Genomic DNA, 22093 nt, shown 5'->3' with positions numbered 1-22093 from the left:
GAGAGGCCCCGGTCGAGCTCGAAGGCGGAGGGGGAGCGAGGCAGTGCCCCCCCCCCTCAAGGAGAAGGCTGTGAGCGCACCTAAGGTGGTGAAAGCCTTAATCCATCCGGCCAAGGCCTCTATCGAGACAGTCGCGGCGGCCCTGGCTCAGCCTGTGGAGGCTACACCAGTGGTGGCGACCTCGGGGCTCAGAGTCTCCCTGCCACCGCGGAGGGAGTCCTCTTTTATGCCCATCGACAGGACCCCCGTGAAACCTCCGACGGAGAAGAAGGGGGGGCAGGAGGTCATCGTGGATTCGGCCTCAACCGCTGAGGAAGAACTGATCGAGGTCTTAAGCCACAGCGTTGGCGTGGAAGAAGACCAGCCCGTCGGGAGGGATCCCGACGCAGGAGACGACGACATCGTCGAGGGTACCGACGGGGCCCCTGACCGCCCGTCGGATTCCCCTCTGCCAGTGCCGCAAGACAACTCGGCGGCCATTTTGTTGGCCATACAGTCCTTATGCTCAGAGATAAGGACGAGACTGCCGTTACCAGTGGAGGAACAACTCCCGTCGGGGGACCCGGAACCAGGCCCTTCGGGCAGCCCCCCTCCTAAGAAAAGAAGGATTCACCCTCCACCTCCTTTCCAGCCGTCGCGCCCCGTTCAGCCCTCCTCCCCGTCCACGACTCGAGGGGATGATACGGGGACTGACACGGCTGCGACGGGTACGGACGACGAGGTGTACGACGAGGATCTGCCGTCGTCTCCTCCCGTCCGACGAGATTGGATCTTTTCACTCCATGATCGCCAGGGCATCCGAGCTCTTCCAGCTCTGCCCGGAGGAGAAGAAGGAAGGTTTCCTTTATCAGCGGCGGGAGGCCAAGAGGAAGACGGTCCTCGCGGTACCTCTACTGGACGATATTTGGGATGAGGGCCTAGCCCTCCTCAAGAACCCATCCACGACGCCGGCTAGAAGAGACCGGTACGAGAAGAAGTATCGGGTCCCGGACGCGGCCCCCTTGTGCCTCCGGGCACAGCCTACCCCGGACTCCGTCTCCGCGGCGGCCAGGAAGAAAGCGGGGTGGGGTGCGGCCTCCACGTCGACTTCCCCGCCGGACGGCGAGGGAAAGAAATTGGACACGATGGGGCGCAGGGTCATCTCGTCTGCAGCGACGACGATTAAGGCGGCTAACGCCTTGGCTATCGTAGCCCGCTACGACAGGGAGCTGTGGTACAAACTGGCTCCCCTGCTGGACTTCCTACCGGACGACAAGAGGGCGGATGCCCTGGAGATCTTGCAGGAAGGTGAGGTGGCGTCGGACCACGCCATCACGATTGCGACGGACATCGCCGACACTGGATTTCGCCAGTTGGGCAACGGCGTGTGCCTTAGGCGGCGTGGATGGCTCAAGGCTACTGACTTCCGTCAAGACCTACAGACCAGAGTCCTGGACATGCCGTTCGATGGGAACAACCTGTTTGGGAAAACAGTGGACGATTCCCTTCAAGCCATTAAAGCGGACACGGAGACGGCCCGGGCGCTCGGGGTTCTCCAGCAACGGCGGCCGCCCTTTCGGAGCGGCGGAGGCAAGGGTGCCTCCAAAGGTTCCGGCGGCGGATTCTCCACCTACCGTCAAGCGGCCCGTTCGTCGTCTCAGGAAGCTTACAGGGGACGAGGCAAGTCAGGCGGACCCCGCCGTCGTCGCCAAGGAGGTCAAGGCGGCAAAGCCGCATCTAAGCAGGATTGAACCGGCCGTGGGGTCGGGCCCCCACCGTAGCACCCCGGTGGGAGGCCGGCTGGCGAGCTTCGTCAGCGTGTGGGAGTCCATCTCCACCGACCGTTGGGTGCTGGATGCCCTAGCCCAGGGCCATGCGCTCGAGTTTCAAAGAAGGTGCCCGCGCGTCCCCCCTGTGGCCAGAAAAGAGCTTCACATCCCTCAGCTTCTCCGGGAGGTAAAGGCGATGCTCAGGAAGGGCGCCATCGAACTCGTCCCAAAGAGGCTTCGGGGCGCCGGAGTTTACTCAAGATACTTCCTCGTGAAGAAGAAGACGGGAGGATGGCGCCCCATTCTAGACCTACGACGGCTGAACAAGTTCATCAAGGCACAGAAGTTCCGGATGGTCACCCTCCAGCACGTCCTGGGGCAGCTGGAGGAGGGCGACTTCCTGTCGTCGTTGGATTTGGAGGATGCCTACTTCCATATTCCTATCCTAAAAGGGCACCGAAAATTCCTCAGGTTCGTGGTCCAAGGGCGTCACTATCAGTTCAGAGCCCTTCCCTTCGGTCTACGGTCGGCTCCCAGGGTATTCACCAAGTGCCTTGCACCAGTGGCGGCGCAGCTGCGCCGAGAGGGGATCCACGTCTACCCCTACCTGGACGACTGGCTCATCCGAGCCAAGACGAGGGAGCTCGCCGTGGAACACACGGCAAGGACCGTCCAACTTCTCACGGACCTGGGATTCTCCGTGAACTACGCCAAGTCCCACCTGGTACCCGCGCAAGACGCACTGTTTCTGGGAGCGAAGCTTGACACAGTGTCCCTTCTGGCCTCCCCGTCGGAGGAAAGGACCAGGGCCATCCTGGGCAAGGTACAGCAGATGTTGGTTGCCGACACGGCCAAGGTCCCTCCTCGGAATGATGTCTTCTTGCATCTACCTCATTCCCATGTGCAGGCTCCGGATGCGCCTGTTGCAGGAGTTCCTGGACGCGCGCTGGATCCAAACGACGGGCGACTTCGAGGAGAGGATCACACTCGACGAGAGTTTCCGACGAGCGATCCGGTGGTGGGGCACCCGCGCGCATCTGACGGCGGGCATGGACTTCCAGACCCCAGGCCACCAGGAGACGGTGACCACGGATGCCTCCCTGGAAGGGTGGGGAGCACACACCGAAAATCTGCACGCGAGAGGCCTTTGGCTCCCGACGGAGAAGTCCCTCCATATCAACGTCCTGGAGCTCCGTGCAGTGTTTTGGGCCCTCAGATCCTTCCTTCCGTCCCTCAAGGGCAAGGTGGTGAGAATCTTCACCGACAACACCACCACCATGTTTTACATCAGGAAACAGGGCGGAACCAGGTCCCCAGCACTGTCCAAGGAGGCGCAGGACCTGTGGCATTGGGCCGTCGCCCAAAGGATGTTTCTGGTGCAGTTTCATCTGGCAGGGATAAAAAAACACCATCGCCGACTCACTCAGCAGGGAGCTGCGCTCGTGCCACGAGTGGGAACTACAGCAAAATCTAGTGGATCGCCTCTTCCGACGGTGGGGCACACCCCAGATCGACCTGTTCGCGACGGCGACGAACTCCAAGTGCCGGAGGTTCGCCAGCAGGTTTCCCCAGCCGAGGAGCATGGGCGATGCTTTCTCGTTCCCCTGGGAAGGCCTGTTCCTATACGCGTTCCCTCCACTGCCACTGCTGATCCGGCTCATCAACCAGCTCAAGAGGTCACGGTGCAGGATGATCCTCGTTGCACCTGCGTGGCCGAGGCAGATATGGTTCCCGGACCTTCTGGACTTGTCAGCGTCCCTGTCAATCAAGCTGCCAGTGGACGCGGATCTGCTCTCCAGGGAAGGAGGCGCCATCCTCCACCACGACCCGAAGTCGCTGAACTTGCAGGCCTGGCTCCTGCAGCGCTAGAGTTTGGAGGATACGACATACCGGCCGACTGCAGAGAGGTTCTGTCATGATGCCTACCTCTAAGGAGCCAGGCCGGGCCCAGCAACCCCAGAGGCAGACATCCATTTTCCCCAGGGAAGTCTCAGCGGGCCCAAGTCGGGGCCCTTTGGACTCAGGCCTGGCCCCTTAGGCGCCAGGCTCATAGCGGACCCCAGTCCTGGCGCCTTAGGCGCCAGGCTCATAGAAGAGGATATGTGTTTAAGTGCTTGGGTGCACACTTACCTGATGCAGACCTTGCTGCTTCATCCAGGCCCTCTTGAGGCCTGAATGGGACTACTTAACCTGTAGGACTACTTCACCACCCGGGTGTGGTCGGGGAAGGATACATACCTGATTGGTGGAAGGATACATACCAGGAACTTCTTCCAAGGCTATTTAAACCCCACCCGAACAGCCACACATGCTTCGCGTTGTTCTGCACCTAGCAGCTGGACGCTCACCGTGTCAGCTCCTGCATCCTGACTTCAGCCACGCCTGCCAGCACCCTGGAACACCTGCAAGGGGAGAAAGGAAGAGAATAGGAGAAGAAAAGCCCTTACCTGCTAAATCTGCATCCCAGAGTCATTTCTCCAACGGCCCTGAAAAGGAAGACATCATTTTAAAGGCATTTCGTTTCGATCGCTGCAGCGCTGCATTTTACTCACCTTTGGCAGGCGCTTCCATCTTCAGCAGCGATCTTCCGGATTCAGCTACGCCCCGGCGCCTAGAGGAAAAAAGACAAGAACAAAGGTGAGAGGGAGAAAAGGAATAAGGAAAGCTCAGTTTCCTTTTAAGTCTTACCTGTTGGATTATTCCCACTGCATTTCGGGTCCTGCCGCTTCCTGGCATCTCCGGACCCCGGCCCCTATGGGGAAAAAAGACAAAGACATTGAATGAGCGAATGCAAAGACATTACCTGAGCGCTCATCCAGAACTGTTTCACTTCGGGTCGGCGCCATATCTCCGGCACTCCGAACCCCGGCCCCTAAGGGGAAAAAGACATAAGCATTAGCGCTTGCTGCAATTAGACAACGAACATTATTATTAAGCTTGAACTTTTACAGCGCCTTACCTGAACAGTCAAGCTTACCTGAACTCCCATCAATCCTCAATCCAGTGAAGTAACTGGGTTTGAACGCGCCCCTGCATCAGAAGCAGGATGGAGAGCTCATCCTTCCAAACCCTAAGGTGAGGCTTCACGGGGAATCGTGGAGGAGGTATCGTGGAGGGTTGGAAGGGAGTGGGAGGCTTGAGCATTGTTCCACAGTTTGTAATACTCCCTTTTCACGCACAGGAGGGTATCCAACGAGCCAGGGAAGCCAGAATAGAGGGGCCCTTCCTGTCCATCTTCAGAGTTCTGCGCCTTCGACGCCACGCCTCCGTGGGAACCAGGTGAGCGTTACAGGTTCTTGCAAAGGCCAGGGCGTCCTCGACTCTTAAATGCTACGGACACAAATGGAAGAGGTTCTCTGTCTGGTGCCACGCACAGAAGATTAACCCTCTAAGGATTACGGCTCCCCAAGTACTGCTGTACCTGTTGACGCTGGCCAAGGCTGGACTGGCACACGCGTCCATCAAGATTCATCTTGCTGCGATCTCCCGATACACCAGAACCACGGGGCAGACGTCCTTGTGGTCTCATCGTCTGGTGAAAGAGTTCATGAAGGGACTGTTCAGATCGTTCCCGCCGATGAAGGCTCCGGCCCCGGCCCCGGCCCCGGCGTGGGAGCTCAACGTGGTGCTGACCAAGCTCATGGGACCTCCGTTCGAGCCTCTGCACTCGCCCCGTTGAAGTTCCTGTCGTGGAAAACAGCGTTTCTTGTGGCCATCACCTCCGCACGACGAGTGGGAGAGATCCAGGCCCTATGTTGCAAGCCACCATACTTGACTTTTCACGACACGAGGGTGGTGCTCAGGACGCACCCCTCCTTCATGCCCAAGGTGCCGTCGGACTTCCACCTCAACGAACCCTTGGTGTTGCCTGTGTTTTTCCCGTCGCCTTCGTCGCCGGCTGAGAGGACTTTGCACTCGCTTGATGTGGCTAGAGCGCTGAAGTTCTACGTGGACCGCACGAAGTGTTTTCGGAAGACGTCACAACTCTTTGTGAACTTTGGACCTGTCAATCAGGGGAAGGCTCTCTCGAAGGCTTCCATTTCCAGATGGCTCTCCGGCTGTATCATGTACTGTCATCGGTTGGCAAACCGACCGCTGCCTGGCCGTCCGAGAGCCCATTCCACCAGAGCGATCGCAGCTACCACGGCGTTCCTATCTGGTGTGCCCCTGCTGGACATATGCAGGGCTGCTACGTGGAGGTCGACGCACACCTTCACGAAATTCTACTGCGTCGATCGGGATTCCAGGGAGGAGTCCAGGGTCGGCCAAGCAGTGCTGCGCAACCTGTTCGCCTGAGGTGAGCCTGGTGAGGAGGTAAGATTGCTTAATGTTGAGTTTGATGTAATGCTTAATGTTGAGCCTTTGCCACCTCCCGTGGTTGTGCATGTGTGTACTGCTATGTATTCTTTATTCATGAGCATGTGAATCCATGCCAGACACATGCTGGAGAACAACAGTTGCAGGTAAGTAACTTGTTCCTTCCCCGTCGTCGGGCTGGGAATCCTTGGTAAAGAAAACATTAGTTTCATTTCTGAACTGTCTTTCTCCTAATAACCAATCACTGAGCTCTGGGTCATATTGCCCCCAGCCAATGACTGCCCTCTACCTAAGCCCCTCCTCTGGCAGCCATCTTCAGATTTTGACTGTATGTTCAAGTATTGGGAGTCCGCGCGTTTAGCTCTCGAGCTTTTTACTGCGTTTATCGTTTTCTGAAGAGTATTAATCTATTTTTTTGGTCAATCAGGCCTTGTGCTCCATCGATCAACCCATCCGATTAACTGGGACCCGTTGTCGGATTTCTTCAGCACCCCTCAAGGGCGAAGTTCCTCGGGTTTCTTCGTGGAGGCTTCCAGAAGGTTCTTAGGCCTACACCATTTGGACCATGTCGGAGGAGAAGGATTCAGCTCTCTTGTTCAAGATCTGCTCCATCTGCGGCTCGCGGAATGTCTTCTCGGACGACAAGCATTCCGAATGTCTTTACTATGTGTATCTGGCGCACAAGGAGGAGGATTGTGCGTTTCACTAGGAGATGGATGTTTGCTTTTCTGTTTTATTCACTTATAATGCTCACCAAACCCGAAGGTAGCCGGGCGCAACAGTACAGACAATGCAAGGCTTAAGTTACAAAGTTACGGATAATGTGCAATGATGTGCAAAGTGTACAGTTATGTGCAGGCAACAAACAGGCTAAATATACACTGACCATGGAGGTCAACTAAAGGCTAGATGAAGCCGGCATATATACAGGCGCAGGCAGGACATCTATCACTAGTCATAGGGGAGCATGTACACGTGGGCGGCAACTAGGTGGTATCTAGCATATCTACTCTAGGAGGTTACGAGACTAAGTGCTAGTAAGCTAGTTGTCCTTGCGCATGATGAAGGATCGGCACAGGCGACTGAACAAGAGGCTACAGGCCAAGGCCTCTTCTCTGGCTGGATCCCAGCAGCATGCCTCTCCCAGCTCCAAGAAGGCTGAGCGGGATTTTAAGACCTTTGAGGGCACCCCTCATGCCCATCCTCTCGGTCCCACTCCTGGATGACATCTGGAACCAGGGCCTGTCCCTCATGAAGAACCCTTCTACCGCACCGGTGAAAAGGGATCGCCTGGAGAAGTACAGGGTGCCGGACTCTGTGCCCAAGAGCTTGCGGGCCCAACCGTCTCCGGACTCGGTGATGTCAGCTGCGGCTAAGAACACGTGTCACGAGCTGAAAAACAAGCACTAATATCACTACAGACAAACAAAAATATTATCATCAAGCCAGCGGACAAAGGAGGAGGCTTGGTGATTATGACTATAGACCAATACAAAAACATGGTCTTAGCATTACTAGATGACCGAGAAAGTTACTCAATACTAAGAAAAGACCCTACCCGTGAAATATCACAAGAAATCTCGGAAGCTGTCAATTTCGCACTACAACGTGAATGGATCTCAGAAAAAGAAGCAGAATACCTTATTAAACCAGTCGGCAGGACCCCCTGCTTCTACTCATTACCTAAAATCCACAAAGACTCTACAAACCCACCAGGACGTCCGATAGTCTCAGGATGTGGTTCAATCATAGAGCCTTTATGCAAATTTGTGGACGCTTTTCTGCAACCAATCAGTATTCAAACCCCTACCTACCTTCGAGACACTACCCACACAATAAATATCTTTGATGCTTTGGACTTCAACCCCCGGGAACAAATACTGGTAACTATGGACATTAAATCTCTTTATACCAGTATACCCCAGGATGATGCAATTGAAACCATTAGGGAATGGCTTACCTCCAATCCCCCCAACACCAGTACTCCGGTGAACTTCATCGTTGAAATTATGACAATTGCATTACAACGCAATTTCTTCACCTTCAACAACACCATTTACTTACAAACTAAGGGTACGGCTATGGGGGCAGCGTTCGCACCCAGCCTTGCCATCCTGTTCATGGCGAAATTTGAGAAAGAATTTGTGTTCTCCTATAAAAATAACTGGCAACTTAATATTAGCAATTGGTACCGTTACATCGACGATGTTATTTTCATTTGGACAGGTACTGCAAATGAACTTACCGTATTTTGGAACTGGCTCAATTCGTGCAACACACATATTCAATTCACGATCGAACAAAGCAACCAGGAGATTAAATTTCTGGATCTCACAATCCGCGCCTTGAATGGAAAGTTACTTTGTGACCTCTACAGAAAAACAACGGCCCGAAATACTCTTCTTCACTTCACTAGCAACCACCCGGCACATATCAAAGACAACGTACCCTATGGTCAGTACCTTCGAATACGCCGCAATTGCTCCTCCATAGATGACTATAAGGTTCATGCACAGAGCCTTACCACACGGCTGCTAACCAGGGGATACCCCAAGAAACAACTCAATTTAGCAAATAGGAGAGCTCGAAACAGCAATCGCGAGAACCTACTTCAAAAACAACAAGACAACACAGCCCCCCAGGAGAAACAACTAACGTGTGTCGTCACATTTGGAGCACACACCTCAAAAATCAAACAGATAATCAATAAATATTGGCATATTGCACGCTTGAATATGCCTGAGGACCGTGCCCCAAGATTTGCATACAAACGAGGAAAAAACCTGCAGGAGCACCTCGTGCACTCACTTTTTCAACCTGTATCACAAGCCACTCGCACCCTTCGACCGCTGCAAGGACACCACCCGTGTGGTAACTGTGTAGCTTGCAAACTCACCAAAAAAATGAGTTCTTTTCAAATTGGACGCCGAACTTGGACGCTCCGGGACTTGACAAACTGCAAAAGCCAGAGTGTAGTCTACTGCATTGAGTGCCCATGCGGCCTACGTTATATAGGCCAAACCTCACGAGCTGTCAACACAAGAATATCTGAACACAGATCCAAAATTAGATGCAAAACCATTACTGCACCATTGGTTGAACACTTTTTGAACTTCAATCACACCCCCAATGACATCCTGTGGTGGGTAATTGAAAAAGTAAAAGGCGGACCAGACATCAATCACAGCCTCAACAAAAAGGAAGCCTTATGGATTCATAGGCTGGATACTTATCACCATGGCCTCAATGAAATCTTTCAACCTATCACCTAATAATAAATGATGCTGACCGCATGCCCTTTCATAAAGTGCCGCTGTGCACATGCATTCTCCAAATATGGTTTACGTGATCCTGGGCAGGAAGATCATTGAGCCAATCCTTCCACCACCCCCTTCCCGCAATACCACAATCCTACTGCGAGATACGCCTAACACATAAAAGCAAATTTACACCATGCCTAAATATATATGGCAGCGAGCGCTTGTCTAACTAATGTGAGCTCAAGCTACCGGTATCATAATGAACTACCAGCTTGTAGTCCTTCCTGGCAGCAAGGGAGCATGCGCACCCTGAAAATGCTTACTCTGCCACTTAGAATAAACATCCCCATTGCGCATGCGTAGGCGTCCATAGCTACGCGTTCGTTCACTCAGCGAGTGCCAGCTTCACTCCGCATCCAGCGAATACTTCCCCTGCCGACCCAACTCACGGCAGACGAAGGCTTCAAGAAAGCATGACCTAGCGCCAATAAAGCGACTAATGAGGTGAGACAGAGGCTTCTTAACTATCTGACACTCGCGGCTCGGCTGCATATGTTCTACTGAGTACTTAGGATCGAACATAACCTGATGGAAATTTCCATTCATATCTAACAGCTTGAAGACCGTCTATGAAAACTTTGACACACTGGGACACCCGCAAACCTGAGCCAGGCAACTCTACTTCGGGTCCCAGGACTAGACGGTCCTGTCCTATCCACAACACGTGACTACACCAAACGCTTGAACAAGGCGTACCGGCATGTAAGTTTGGAATCCGGTCGCCATGAGATTAAATTTTAATGCAACCCCGGTCCCATTAATAGGGACCCTTAGGGTATCACAACCAATCTCATCACTACCTCTGTCACCCCCCCACAGGGTCTCTGATTCTCAGCCCTGATGAAGGCGGATCGAACCTCAAACCTTTACCGCCGAAACGTGACAAATACAGGAATCAACAACACACCTGTTTTAAACCAAGTTGAAACCAACTTTTGCTACCAACCAACTTGGGATCACGTTGGCTAACGACCAGATATCTAACATGAAAAGACCCTTGAACATTTATAATTTCTCCCGTCTAGAAATATTAGACTTGAAATATTCTATACTTACCTGAATGTATATATTTTCAATTGCCTTAATGTTTTGTACATAGGGATTGCTCTAAAACTGTATTCCTAAACTTGTCTATTGTCTCTGGATAACGACCAAATAATTATCCAGAACAGTTATATGTTACTGTGTTTTTCTCTCTGCATTTACTTTGTCTTGATATGCACTTTAGAAAATAGTAAAACACCTTTAATGTATCGTTTGTATCTTCAATTTTGTGCTTTAGAGATTGTATTAATTTATACCCACACGCAGATTTATTCTGTGATTGCCAAAGATTAGGCAACACATTTTCTGCCTTCATAATTTAAATTAACATTTTTTTCAAATATCTAGTGGTTACTAGAACACAGTAAAGGTACACATCTTGCTTCATAGCTGCGGCTAAGAAGTCTTCCGCCGGCTCTTCCTCGGCAGCAGCCTCTCCTCTGGACAGCGAGGGCAAGAAGCTAGATCCCATGGGGCGACGAATCATCTATTCTGCGGCGACTACCCTCAAGGCCGCCAATGCCCTTGTCATCGTAGCACGCCATCACGGTTGCCACGGACATCGCTGACGCAGGTTTTCGCCAAATGGGCAACAGCATTTGCCTTCGTCATCGTGGCTGGCTCAGGGCCACTAGCTTTCGCCAGGACGTTCAGTCGAAGGGGTTGGACATGCCCTTCGACAGAGACAATCTATTAGGGAAGGCCGTGGATGAGTCTTTGCAAGCAATGAAGACGGACACGGAGACAGCTCGGTCTTTGGGCACCCTTCAGCAATGGAGGCCGTCTTTTTGGCCCTCAGACGGCAAGTCCCAAGGTTCGTCCAAAAGTTTTGGTGGGGGCTCCACTTCCTACCACCAGCCCTCCTAATCTTCGGCCCAGGAAACCAACAGGGGCCGTACCAAGGTCTTTGGAGGAGGACGTTGTCGTTGTGAGGGTCCACAGGGCGGCCCTTCGACGTCCAAGCGCAGGATTGAAACAGTCGTGGCATCGGCCCCCCCCCCCCCGCACCCTGGTGGGAGGCCGGCTCGCGAACTTCATCGGCGTGTGGGAGACCATCTTCACCGACCGTTGGGTGCTGGACGCTCTCGCCCACGGACACACCCTAGAATTTCAACGGAAGTGACCCTGTATACCACTGGTGGCCCGTCAGGAGAAGGAGAACCACATCCCCCAGCTGCTGCTGAAGTTGCAGGCCATGCTAAGGAAAGGTGCGATAGAGCACGTCCCAAAGAGGCTCTGGAGTGCGCTCAAGGTACTTTCTCGTAAAAAAACAAAAACCGGCGGCTGGAAGCCCATCCTAGACCTCTGTCATTTAAACAAATACATCAAGTCCCAAAAGTTCTGGATGATCAGGCTTCAGCACGTGCTCGGTCAGCTAGAGGAGAGGGACTTCCTGTCGTTGCTGGACTTGGAGGATGCATACTTTCACATCCCCATTCACAAGGGGCACCGCAAATTTCTATGTTTCGTGGTTCAAGCTACGCACTACCAATTCAACGCCCTTCCCTTCAAATTGAAGTTGCCGCCAAGGGTTTTCACCAAGTGCCTGGCGCCAGTGGTGGTGCACCTGTGGCTGCAGGGGATCCGTATCTACCCTTAACCGGACGACTGGCTCATCGGGGCCAGCTCAAAGGACATTGCCGTTGATCACACGGTGAGGATCGTTCGCCTGTTGACGGATCTGGGGTGCTCAGTGAACTATGCAAAGTCCTTCTTGACTCCATCGCAGGACGCTCTGTTACTGGGATGCCGGCTCAACACTACGTCAGGCCTGGCGTCCCCGTCGGAGGAGAGGATTGCAGCCATATTGGGCAAGGTGCAGCGACTGTTGGCACTGAAGGTTGCCACGGTGAGTACCGTCCAGTCTCTGCTCGGCATGATGTCGTCATGCATCTACCGCATCTGGCAGTGCAGGCTACGGATGTGTCCCCTACAAGAGTTCCTTGACGACTGCTGGAATCAAGTTTTGGGAAGTTTCAAGGACAGGATCACGCTCAACAAGAGTTTCCGTCGAGCGATAAAGTGGTGGGGGGTTCGCGCGCATCTGTCGGGGGCGTGGATTTCCAGACCCCACCGCACCATGAGACGGTCACGACAGCCGCCTCCCTAGAAGGATAGGGGGGGTGCCCACACCAGAAGCCTTCACGCAAGAGGCCTTTGGCTACCGGAGGAGAAAACATGCACATGAACTTGTTGGAGCTGCGCGCTGTGTTTTGGGCCCTCAAGTCTTTCCTTCATCACCTCAAGGGCAAGGTGGTGCAGGTCTTTACGGGCAATACCACCACCATGTTTTACATTAGGAAGCAGGGGGGCACGAGGTCCCTGGTGCTCTTCAAAGTAGAGCAGGAACACGCACAGGGGATGTTCCTCATCCCGGTGCACCTGGCAGGAGTCAAGAACACGGTTGCAGACTCTCAGCAGGGAGCTGCGTTCTTGCCACAAGTGGGAGCTTCGTCCGGACCAAGTGGATCGCCTGTTCCGCAGATGGAGCAATCCCCAGATCGAGTTATTTGCGACAGCGACGAACACCAAGTGCCAGAGGTACGACAGCAGGTTTCCCCAGGCGGGGAGCATGGGGCACGCATTCTCATTCCCCTGGGATGGCCCGTTTCTGTATGCGTTCCCTCCGTTGCCGTTGCTTCTTCGATTAGTCAATCAACTCAGACGGTCCCGGTGCGGGATGATCCTCGTCGCACTGGCGTGGCCGAGGCAGATATGGTACCCCGACCTTCTCGACATGTCAGTGGCCCCTCCAGTCAAACTTCCTGTGGTCGCAGATCTTCTTGCCAGGGAAGGAAGCGCAATCTTGGACCACAACCCATGATCGCTGAACCTGAAGACCTGGCTCCTGCAGCATTAGAATTCAGGGGTTACGACCTTCCAGCATACTGCAAGGAGGTGCTTGCCAGAGGCAGTGCATCGTCCACTCTAAAATGCTAAGGACATAAATGGAAGAGGTTCGCCATTTGGTGCCATGCACAGAAGATCAACCCTCTACGAGTCACGGCTCCGCAAGTGCAGCCGTATCTACTGTCGTTGGCCAAAGCAGGATTGGCCCATGCTTCTATCAAAGTGCATCTGGTGTAGCGCGAGATCGCCGCCAGATCTGAGGGACGATCATCATTGTGGTCACATCGTCTTGTTACAGAGTTCGTCAAGGGACTATTCCGTTCGTTCCCGCTGGTGAAGGCTCCAGCCCAGGCGTGGGAACTCAATGTGGTGCTGACTAAGCTCATTGGACCTCCATTCAAACCTATGCAGACGGTTCCACTGAAGTTTTTGTCATAGAAGACCGCGTTCCTCGTGGCCATCGCCTCTGCACGACGAGTGGGAGAGATACAGGCCCTGTCCTGTAAGCTGCCTTACTTAATTTTTCACGACACAAGGGTGGTGCTGCGGACGCAACCCTCCTTCATGACCAAGTTGCCGTCGGACTTTCGGCCAAATGAGCCCTTGGTGTTACCTGTTTTTTTTTCTGGCGCCTTTGTCGCTGGCTGAACGGACTTTGCACTCGCTGGATGTGGCTAGAGCGCTTAAGTTATATGTGGACCGCACGAAGAGCTTCCGGAAGACGTCGCAACTTTTTGTGAACTTTGGCCCTGTGAACCAAGGGAAGGCCCTCTCCAAAGCTTCAATTTCCAGGTGGCTCCAACCGTTGCCTGGCCGTCCGAGAGCCCATTCGACCAGAGTGATCGCTGCAACGATGCTGTTCCTGTCTGGTGTGCCCCTGCTGGACATCTGCATATATTAATACTTTAGACAAACGCAAGGCACCGCTATGGACAAATTTACACCTTCTTACGCTAACCTGACCATGGGTTAGTGGGAAATGTTTGAGGTATGGCATGAGGCTAATGAATTGTATACAGACCGAATTGTGGCTCTGCTATATTGACGATTTATTCATCATATGGAGGGGTAGCAAAGATGAGTGGATAGACTTCGTCAAACTACTTAATCAGAAAAATCACAACCTGCGACTAACAAACACAAAGCCAAGAAAAGGTTGTGTTCTTGGATGCTAGGATCATAGTAGAAGGTGATCGGCTGAAAAGTGAGCTGCATCGCAAACCAACAGGTGCCAACACTCCATTACATGCCATGAGTGGCCATCCGAGGAGTCTGATTTGGAGTATCCCGTATGGAATATTCAGCAGACTCCGACGGAACTGTTCTAAAATTGAGGCCTACGATACAAAAAGCAAAATCACAGCATGGGGCTTTCACCAACAGGCTTACCCTAAAAGCGTTATTGAACGGGCATATTTAAAGGCACATCTCTAAGATTGTGCACTGTTGTTATCCAATAACAAATGTCCGAGTAGTAGTGATAAAGAACTAGAAGCCACATGCCTCATTCTGACTTTCGGGACCCATGCCTCTCCAATTCCAAACATTCTCAAAAAACATTTGAAAGTTCTTATGGTTGACCCAGATTTGCACCATGTATTATTCACACATCCAGATATCACTTTTTTGAAAAAGCCTATCCTTTAAAGACACTCTAGTCAGTAGCTTTATGGAAAATGAAAAAAATAACATAACCGGAACGTGGTTAAATCAAACCACTAAAGGTTTCCATGAATGCACCAGATGCAAAGTCTGCCAATTTGCACACGTTTGTGAAACATATCATCCGGTACTTGATAACATCATCCCAATCAATGGTAAGATCACATGCAATTCTGATTATGTGGTCTATGCACAGAGGCGAATTTGTGACAAGTGGTATATGGGCAGTACCAAATATAAATTAATAAATTAAAGGTACACATCTTACAGCATATCGGAGCTATAAAAAAATCAAGATGCAGCTCATCCCATGGCAAAACTGGTCAACTAGATGGCTTTTCTTTTTTTGGGGGATACACAGAGTCACTGTTGGACCGAGAGGTGGGGACAGAGAACGGCATTTACGCCAGCAGGAGACAAGATTCCTCATTGACTTCAAAACTAAGAATCCTACAGGGCACAACATAGATGAGGAACTCTACAAATGTTTGGGCAAGTAGACTTATGCTTAGAAGAAGTGACAGTCTGCTTTGGTTCTCCATTAATTTGACTGTATTCTGTTGTAACCTGTACTTGTCACCGGATTAGTCTCCCTGTTTGATTTTTTTCTGTTTTCTACTCACTTCTCCCCCTTCCACTCCCCCCTCCCCCCTCCCCCTTTCTACCCTTCCTCCCTATTCTTTATCAGTCATCCTCGATACTCAAAGTGGGATCAAATGATTTCCTTCTTAGAGACAGTTATTGATAAGAAATATGTTGCTTAACATTATTTTATTTTTCACTCACTTTTTCACTTTATCGTGGTACAGCTTATCTAATTTAATTGATATCACACAGAGACGCATGTTTTTTCATATCTTTGACTGAAATCCAGATGGTTTTCCGAATATTCTGACATCGCTTCGCCATATGCTCACCAGGTTTCCTGTATATACCACTATCCGTTCATTCTGATACGGTTTAACATCCAATATGTATTTTGATTACATTATTGTTCCTTGCATTAGTGATATATTTGTATATCCAACACACCTATCCTACAGACGAGGATCTAATTTACGGATACATAGGCATAATGCTGGTTCTTTCGCACTAGGCACCTTATTTATTTATATACAGTTGAATGTGAAAAAAGCTTTGACGTTCCAATCATTTGCGCAGCACTATGCACTTTACAACTCTGGATTCTCGGGACACTAACATATAATAGTTGAGTGCAATTTAGTATTGATGCTATTATTTGCACAGTACTATGCATTTTCAAACATTTAAATATTGGCCTATGTGCACGGTTGTCCAGCCAATAACGTCAATTTTGCTGTTACCTTATGTATTAAATCTAGGATTGTCCTCATTATACATTCCGTAGGTAAGCAGACATGTGTACATTCATCATACTGCATTCCATTCACACCAAATTTCAGTTGTGTAGGTATAGGAGTGGTGTAGAAAACATTGTATAGTTACGGCAGGTGCAACATTGCACGTACATGTATTCTCCATGCAGTTATCAAATATATACTGCATGGAGCTTAGCACTATGCACTTTGTGGTTGGGTCTGCTAGGCCCATGGCTGCTAGTCATATAGAAAACTGAGTAACATAGGTGTAAGGGCAAGAATTTGGACTGCATGGGCAATTTGTATCACTTGTAGAATCCATACACATGGGAGGTATACATCAAAAGAATTAGACCATGTACATTGGATCCATAGATACAACACTGGATAGTAGTACCATCGTAGAATAGCGTGTTTCATCCAACTCTAGACTCATTGGTATGATATTGCCTGACTCACAATATTGCGAACACTGAACGGGTGTTTCAGTTTAGAAGAAGCTCATGTCCCCGCACAGCATGGCGCCGTGGAGATAATAATGAACATTGCTTTCCATCTAGCATTGCACTACGCAACGGACGGCGTAATACTCGAAGGTTGTCAGTCAGCGGGTGTTTCCATTTGGAAGCACCATCTTCGTTACAAAGATATACTCTGGCATTTTCTTTGTTTGCTAAACACAGACATAAGACCAGGTAAGTGACCACACGCACAAAATATTTTATCCCCTTTCTTTTTTTTGTTTTTTTTCACTTACCTCACTTCCTTCTAATCACATGTACAGTATTTTAAGCATGGAATGTTATGGGCAAATCCTGTGACCAAGCAACAAGAATTTGCGAAACGCGTTGTTTTTGCCGCAGCCTCCACTATGATCTTGGGGAGCTGCTCAGTTATTTTAACTGGAACTTTTGAATAAAGAAGACATTTTAACTTTCATTTACGGATACTGAATTTTTCCTTATTGAAGGACTATGAGACTTTGCTGATTTACTGCTGACTGGGAGTGCATCTTACTTATGCCTGTGTTCACACTGGCGCCAACAGGAGATATAGATTTCATTCTAATTACTTCTAGTTTATTTTAATGCATCATTGATAAATAAGTGTATACATGTATGTTTATACTTCCCTGTGTGTACAATGTATTGCTTGACAAACTCGTGTGTATGTTAACTTTACTTTACACCAACCCATGATCTCCTTACTCTAAGCCTTAATCCTCCCCCTTGTTACCAAGTGAGACTTTGATTAGACTTTTGTGGTAAACCTTTGCAGGTCTGCTAAGTTTGACTTCTCCGAACCCTACACCAGTGGTGGTTATGAAAAGTACTTTCTTTTTAGTAGAGATTACTTCATGCATAGCTTGATATAAATAGTAAATTTTCAGTAGTGTACTTTGTGAATCTTTCTTTATTTTGTGCTGATTTGAGTGGAGTGAAGCTTGACTGCGCTGCCTCAGCTACCACTGTTAGGGCCTCATCAGGAGTCTGGTGGCATCCAAGCGGAAATAGCATTACCACTACTCGGTCTGGCGCTATTAGTGCCGGATCACGAGTAGCGGTACAGCAGTAAGTTCCCATTCCCCATTGGACCCAATGGGGTTGGGGGAGTGCTATTACCGCCAGCAATAGTGCCAAAAACGAGCGGTTAGGGGACATTTTTACCTCTAGCAACAAGCTGGAGGTAAAACTCCCCCCTTACCGCCCGACTCATGATTGGGCTAACACTTAAATGCGGCAGTAATAGCATTACCACCGTATTTAACAGCTAAGGCCCAACTCATGATGAGGCCCTTAGAGTCCGGAATACCTTCAGGGAAACCCCTGCCTAATTACAGGTTGGTCTTCCTAAGCCTTTGCCAGGACTTTTTGAAAATGTTACTAACAGTTCTGGATAATCAAGCTTTTGCTTCATGCAACTTAGTGGTATGCACTTTAGGGACATTTAAAGGCCGAGACAGCACTTTTGAGATGGCAATCTCTTACCTACAGATATCTTAATCGGCACCTCCTACTGAGCTAACTTAGTCATGTACATGTATCTTCCTCCAGCTACTGATGCTATTCCTCTCTTCCTTGTGCAGGTCAATTTGGAGGAGGAAGATGAACCAGAGGAAACAAGGGAACCACGGATCCGCGATACTCCAGAAGATATCAATTTCGAGGCCGCTGTGAACACAATTGCATTTCATCCCACTCAGGATATTTTGGCTGCTGGTGATTTAGATGGAGATGTTTTTGTGTAAGTTTGCTATTTTTGTCTTACCACCACTAGTTCTACAGGAAAAGTACATCTCATACATGCATTCATGTTGTACTGCTTGAGGTCATGAGTTGCTGCCATAAGAGCAATTGAAGCCAGGGTCGATGCCTCATATGGACTGCATTGCCCAGTTCAGGAATCCTCATATGGATTACCTGGAGTCGATGCCTTGTTTATAGAAGCAGCACCTACGGATCTCCAGGGTTGTAATGTACTTTTTACATTCATTCATCTATCTTCATAAGGATACAGGAAGAGTGGGTTTGGTTCCGAGCGACCTCCTTTATAATGCCTAAACCACACGTGCTATAGGGCTCAATCTATGCTTGTAAATTGGCAGCACAGGGTAATATAACTGATGCCTTAAACTGCTGAAACATAGTACAATAGGCTGCACATTTTAGTGGACAAGTACTCCGTAAACTATAGCTTCATTTATGCCTCATCGACAAACACAAGTAACAATAGAATACATTTTGTTTGTGGAACAAATTCATTTCAGTGTTGGTCTGTGTCAGTCATTCTATTGGGGATTGTGTTTAATGCAGGGAACAATCTGCCATCAGAATATTGAAAAAATAAATAAAGCCAAAATGGCTGCTCTGGACTCTCACAGGAGAGCATTTGAACCGAGTAGGGTAAGCTATGGCTAATCTGTAGACTCTGTCTACCAAGATGGCAGGGCAATGAGCAAAAGGAGTAACATTATGTGCGTTATCTACCATAACTACCACAAGGACCAGTGACTTTCTTCCCACACTGCCCAGCCAAAATGATTTAGCCCCACATCAGAAATCTTTGTCCACTAAATCCTAAGGATTTTTTTCTGAAATATCCAATTGATGTCCTGATAGTTCATGTCCTTGGGCACTGTGGTGCATTTGATCTAACCCAGATGCGTTAAAGGAAAATGCCTTAGGTTGTCACGGTGAAATCCTTTGGTTTTGGTCACATGATGTTCATTTTAACTAGTTCACAGTGCTACAAGAGGTCTTCAAAAGGTTCAAATGTTGCACCTCCATTCAAGCATTCATATCACCTGCAAATAAAGCCTCCCAACAAATAATGTGAATGGAGGTAGTAGGTGCAGTGATCAGAGGCCGAGTGCCACCACATGCAGTGCGATTCTGGCCCTGAAGGGAATACACAGGATCCCCCAGACCTTCCCACTTTACTTCAGGACTAAGGCAGGGGACCATCACAGAGAGCCCACACTCAATTCTCCTGTCCATTTCAGGGATTTCCAGGTGTTGCAAGCGAGTCAATGCAGTAGTGATCCTATAGGTTACAGTCCCCATTTGTGACAGCTTGAATCGAGAGGAGCAATTGTAAGTCTAACTTGCTAGCATTAGTGCTGTCAGACCAGGAGAGAATGCAGGATGTCTGTCTACTCAACGGAATACTGAATGCGCTCATGAAAACCAAGATGGTGGCTGAGCCTGAAATTGTCTCGCTCCACGATGCTGCACACTGCAGCAGAGGCAGATTACCCGCAGAACAAGTAACTTAAGGCAACCTGTCATCACAAGTACTCTGGTGTCCCTTTTCCCGAATAGGCAACCTCGGGGGATGAGCTAGGCCCATGTAAGAGGAGCCAAGAGTTTGACAGAGGTGTGGACATAGAGTTGGTGAAGGAGGTGCATAGGCTGTTGGGAGCTGATGGTGGTAAAAGAAGGATCACAGAGGAAGTTGGCAGAAGGGAGGCAGAGAAGGTAAGGGATGGCTAAGAAGAGGCAAGACGAAAGTAGGTCGAGACAAAGGGGTTGAGGAAGGGGCTCAGGTAGCCAGGTAGGATTGACAGGGATGCAAGGTAGAGGAAGGAGGTTGAGATGAGTGGAGAGGCGGTGAAAGGACGCATTGGAGAGGTGGCTAGAAGGGTGTAGAGGGGAGGCAGTAAGGATATCAAAGAGATGGAAAGAGCAAGTAAGAAGGGCAGTGAGATAACAACCAAGGAGTAGAAAAACAGAAGGGCAGGTTGAAAGGAGATGCCATGAGGAGATATATATGAGAAAGAGGTGGTTGTGGGGTTCTAGAAAGAGAAAAGAAGCAAATGGGAGGGGGGGAGGGGGAAGGTGCACAGAGAGCGAGCATGAGGTAAAAAGAATGGAGATCCGAGGAGGTCAGAGGAGACATTCAGGAGGCGGTGATGAGAAACATCAGGAAGGAAGAAAGGAAATAGGAGGATGAGATTGCATGAAAGAGAGCGAACTTGAGTGAATGCGTGAGAGTGTGAGAGGTTGAAAGATGTGTGTGTGTGTGTGTGAGAGAGAAAGCAACACGCTAACACAGTATATGAGAGATGCCATGAGGGAGGATAAGTGGAGAAACAAAGTGGAGGTTGGAAGAAACGCTAAAGAGTGAAGGGGAGAAAACCCCAGAGGGATGGGGACAGAGAGACCAGGAGGTGGAATACCTTAGCACCTCATAAGGTTGAGTCTGGGAAGGGTGAAGGTATGAGCACCTTGCAAAGCATGGATGAGTTACAAAAGAGGACGTTTGAAAAGGAGAGGATTGGAAGTGTAGTTGCGGTTCCCATAGGCACAAGACTATCGCCACCCATCGAGGAAGAAAGCAAGGACTGGGCCTTGGAGAATAAGATCAGGACCGTAAGACAAGGATTTTGTTAGGGAGCATAAGTCAAACTTCTAGGTAAACCAAGCCTCCCAGCCTCTTGGTGGGATCTCTGGGGGGTTGTCCATTACTCTGCCCAGCTATTACACGTGTACGGGCCTAACGGGCAAATTCCTGGTGCCCGAGACCCAGAACCCAAGGGCATACCTGAGACGCATGACAAGAAGCAGAGAATCTGATTTTAATCAGCAAACGAGACCGGAAAGAAGTGTGGGGTCACTCAAAACCCCAGTACTGTAAGTGACTGAATTGACCATACCCACCAAGAGTGAAATCCGGAATCCCAAGTCCCATCCCACCCCTCAACCTTCCCTCATGAAAAAGTAAGATAAAATATCCTGGATGGCTAGGGAGAACAAACCATTTTACAACTCTTGACCCTAACAATGTATCTCCTTCCTCAAAATCCATTATTTATGGTCCAAGTAAGAGGAGGAAAAGATTTAAGTACATGTGATTGGGTGAAAAAGATCAAGCACATCAGATACAGGATTGTGATATTAATATCCATTCATCTGTTACCCATCTAGACCCCAGGGAATACTATCAAGACCTATCCTTGTATAATAAAACATCAGCGAGATGGAATACTCTGCCACAAGGGGAAGCTATCTCAGTAAAGAAAAACAAGGCCACGGGATGCTCCTATCTCCGCTGTCGACCTCCTAATAGTATTCTAGTAAATAGACTTAACCATCAATCTAATCACCAATCCCATTTCACTTTACAGCCCTCTCCCTCAGCTTTCATTGGGTATTTCCATACCTATTCCATCTCTCCCTCCCCATTTCCAATAAATACTGTGACGAGGAAGAGGCAACCGGGAGCAAAGATTTCCCATAGGAACAACATAGGGAGTATAAGGGAAATGGGCTACATAAAGAACGGCATAGTCAGACACTTACCAATTATCATT

The 22093-nt window shown here is 49.7% G+C and overlaps 1 protein-coding gene across 8 annotated transcripts in view; it reads left to right on the top strand.

The window, feature by feature from the left end:
- Positions 1-22093, top strand: part of WDR55 (WD repeat domain 55) — a 415882-nt gene that overhangs the window by 166947 nt on the left and 226842 nt on the right. For all 8 annotated transcript variants that reach the window (XM_069654228.1, XM_069654220.1, XM_069654223.1 and 5 more), the window contains one exon: positions 18368-18525. In XM_069654228.1, the coding sequence (XP_069510329.1) occupies positions 18368-18525 (158 nt within the window). The remainder of the gene's footprint in view (positions 1-18367; positions 18526-22093) is intronic.

This window comes from Ambystoma mexicanum, chromosome 3q (assembly GCF_040938575.1).
Source record: "Ambystoma mexicanum isolate Mex_15411 chromosome 3q, UKY_AmexF1_1, whole genome shotgun sequence".
NCBI lineage: Eukaryota > Metazoa > Chordata > Amphibia > Caudata > Ambystomatidae > Ambystoma > Ambystoma mexicanum.
This window is presented reverse-complemented; position numbering and strand designations above follow the sequence as displayed.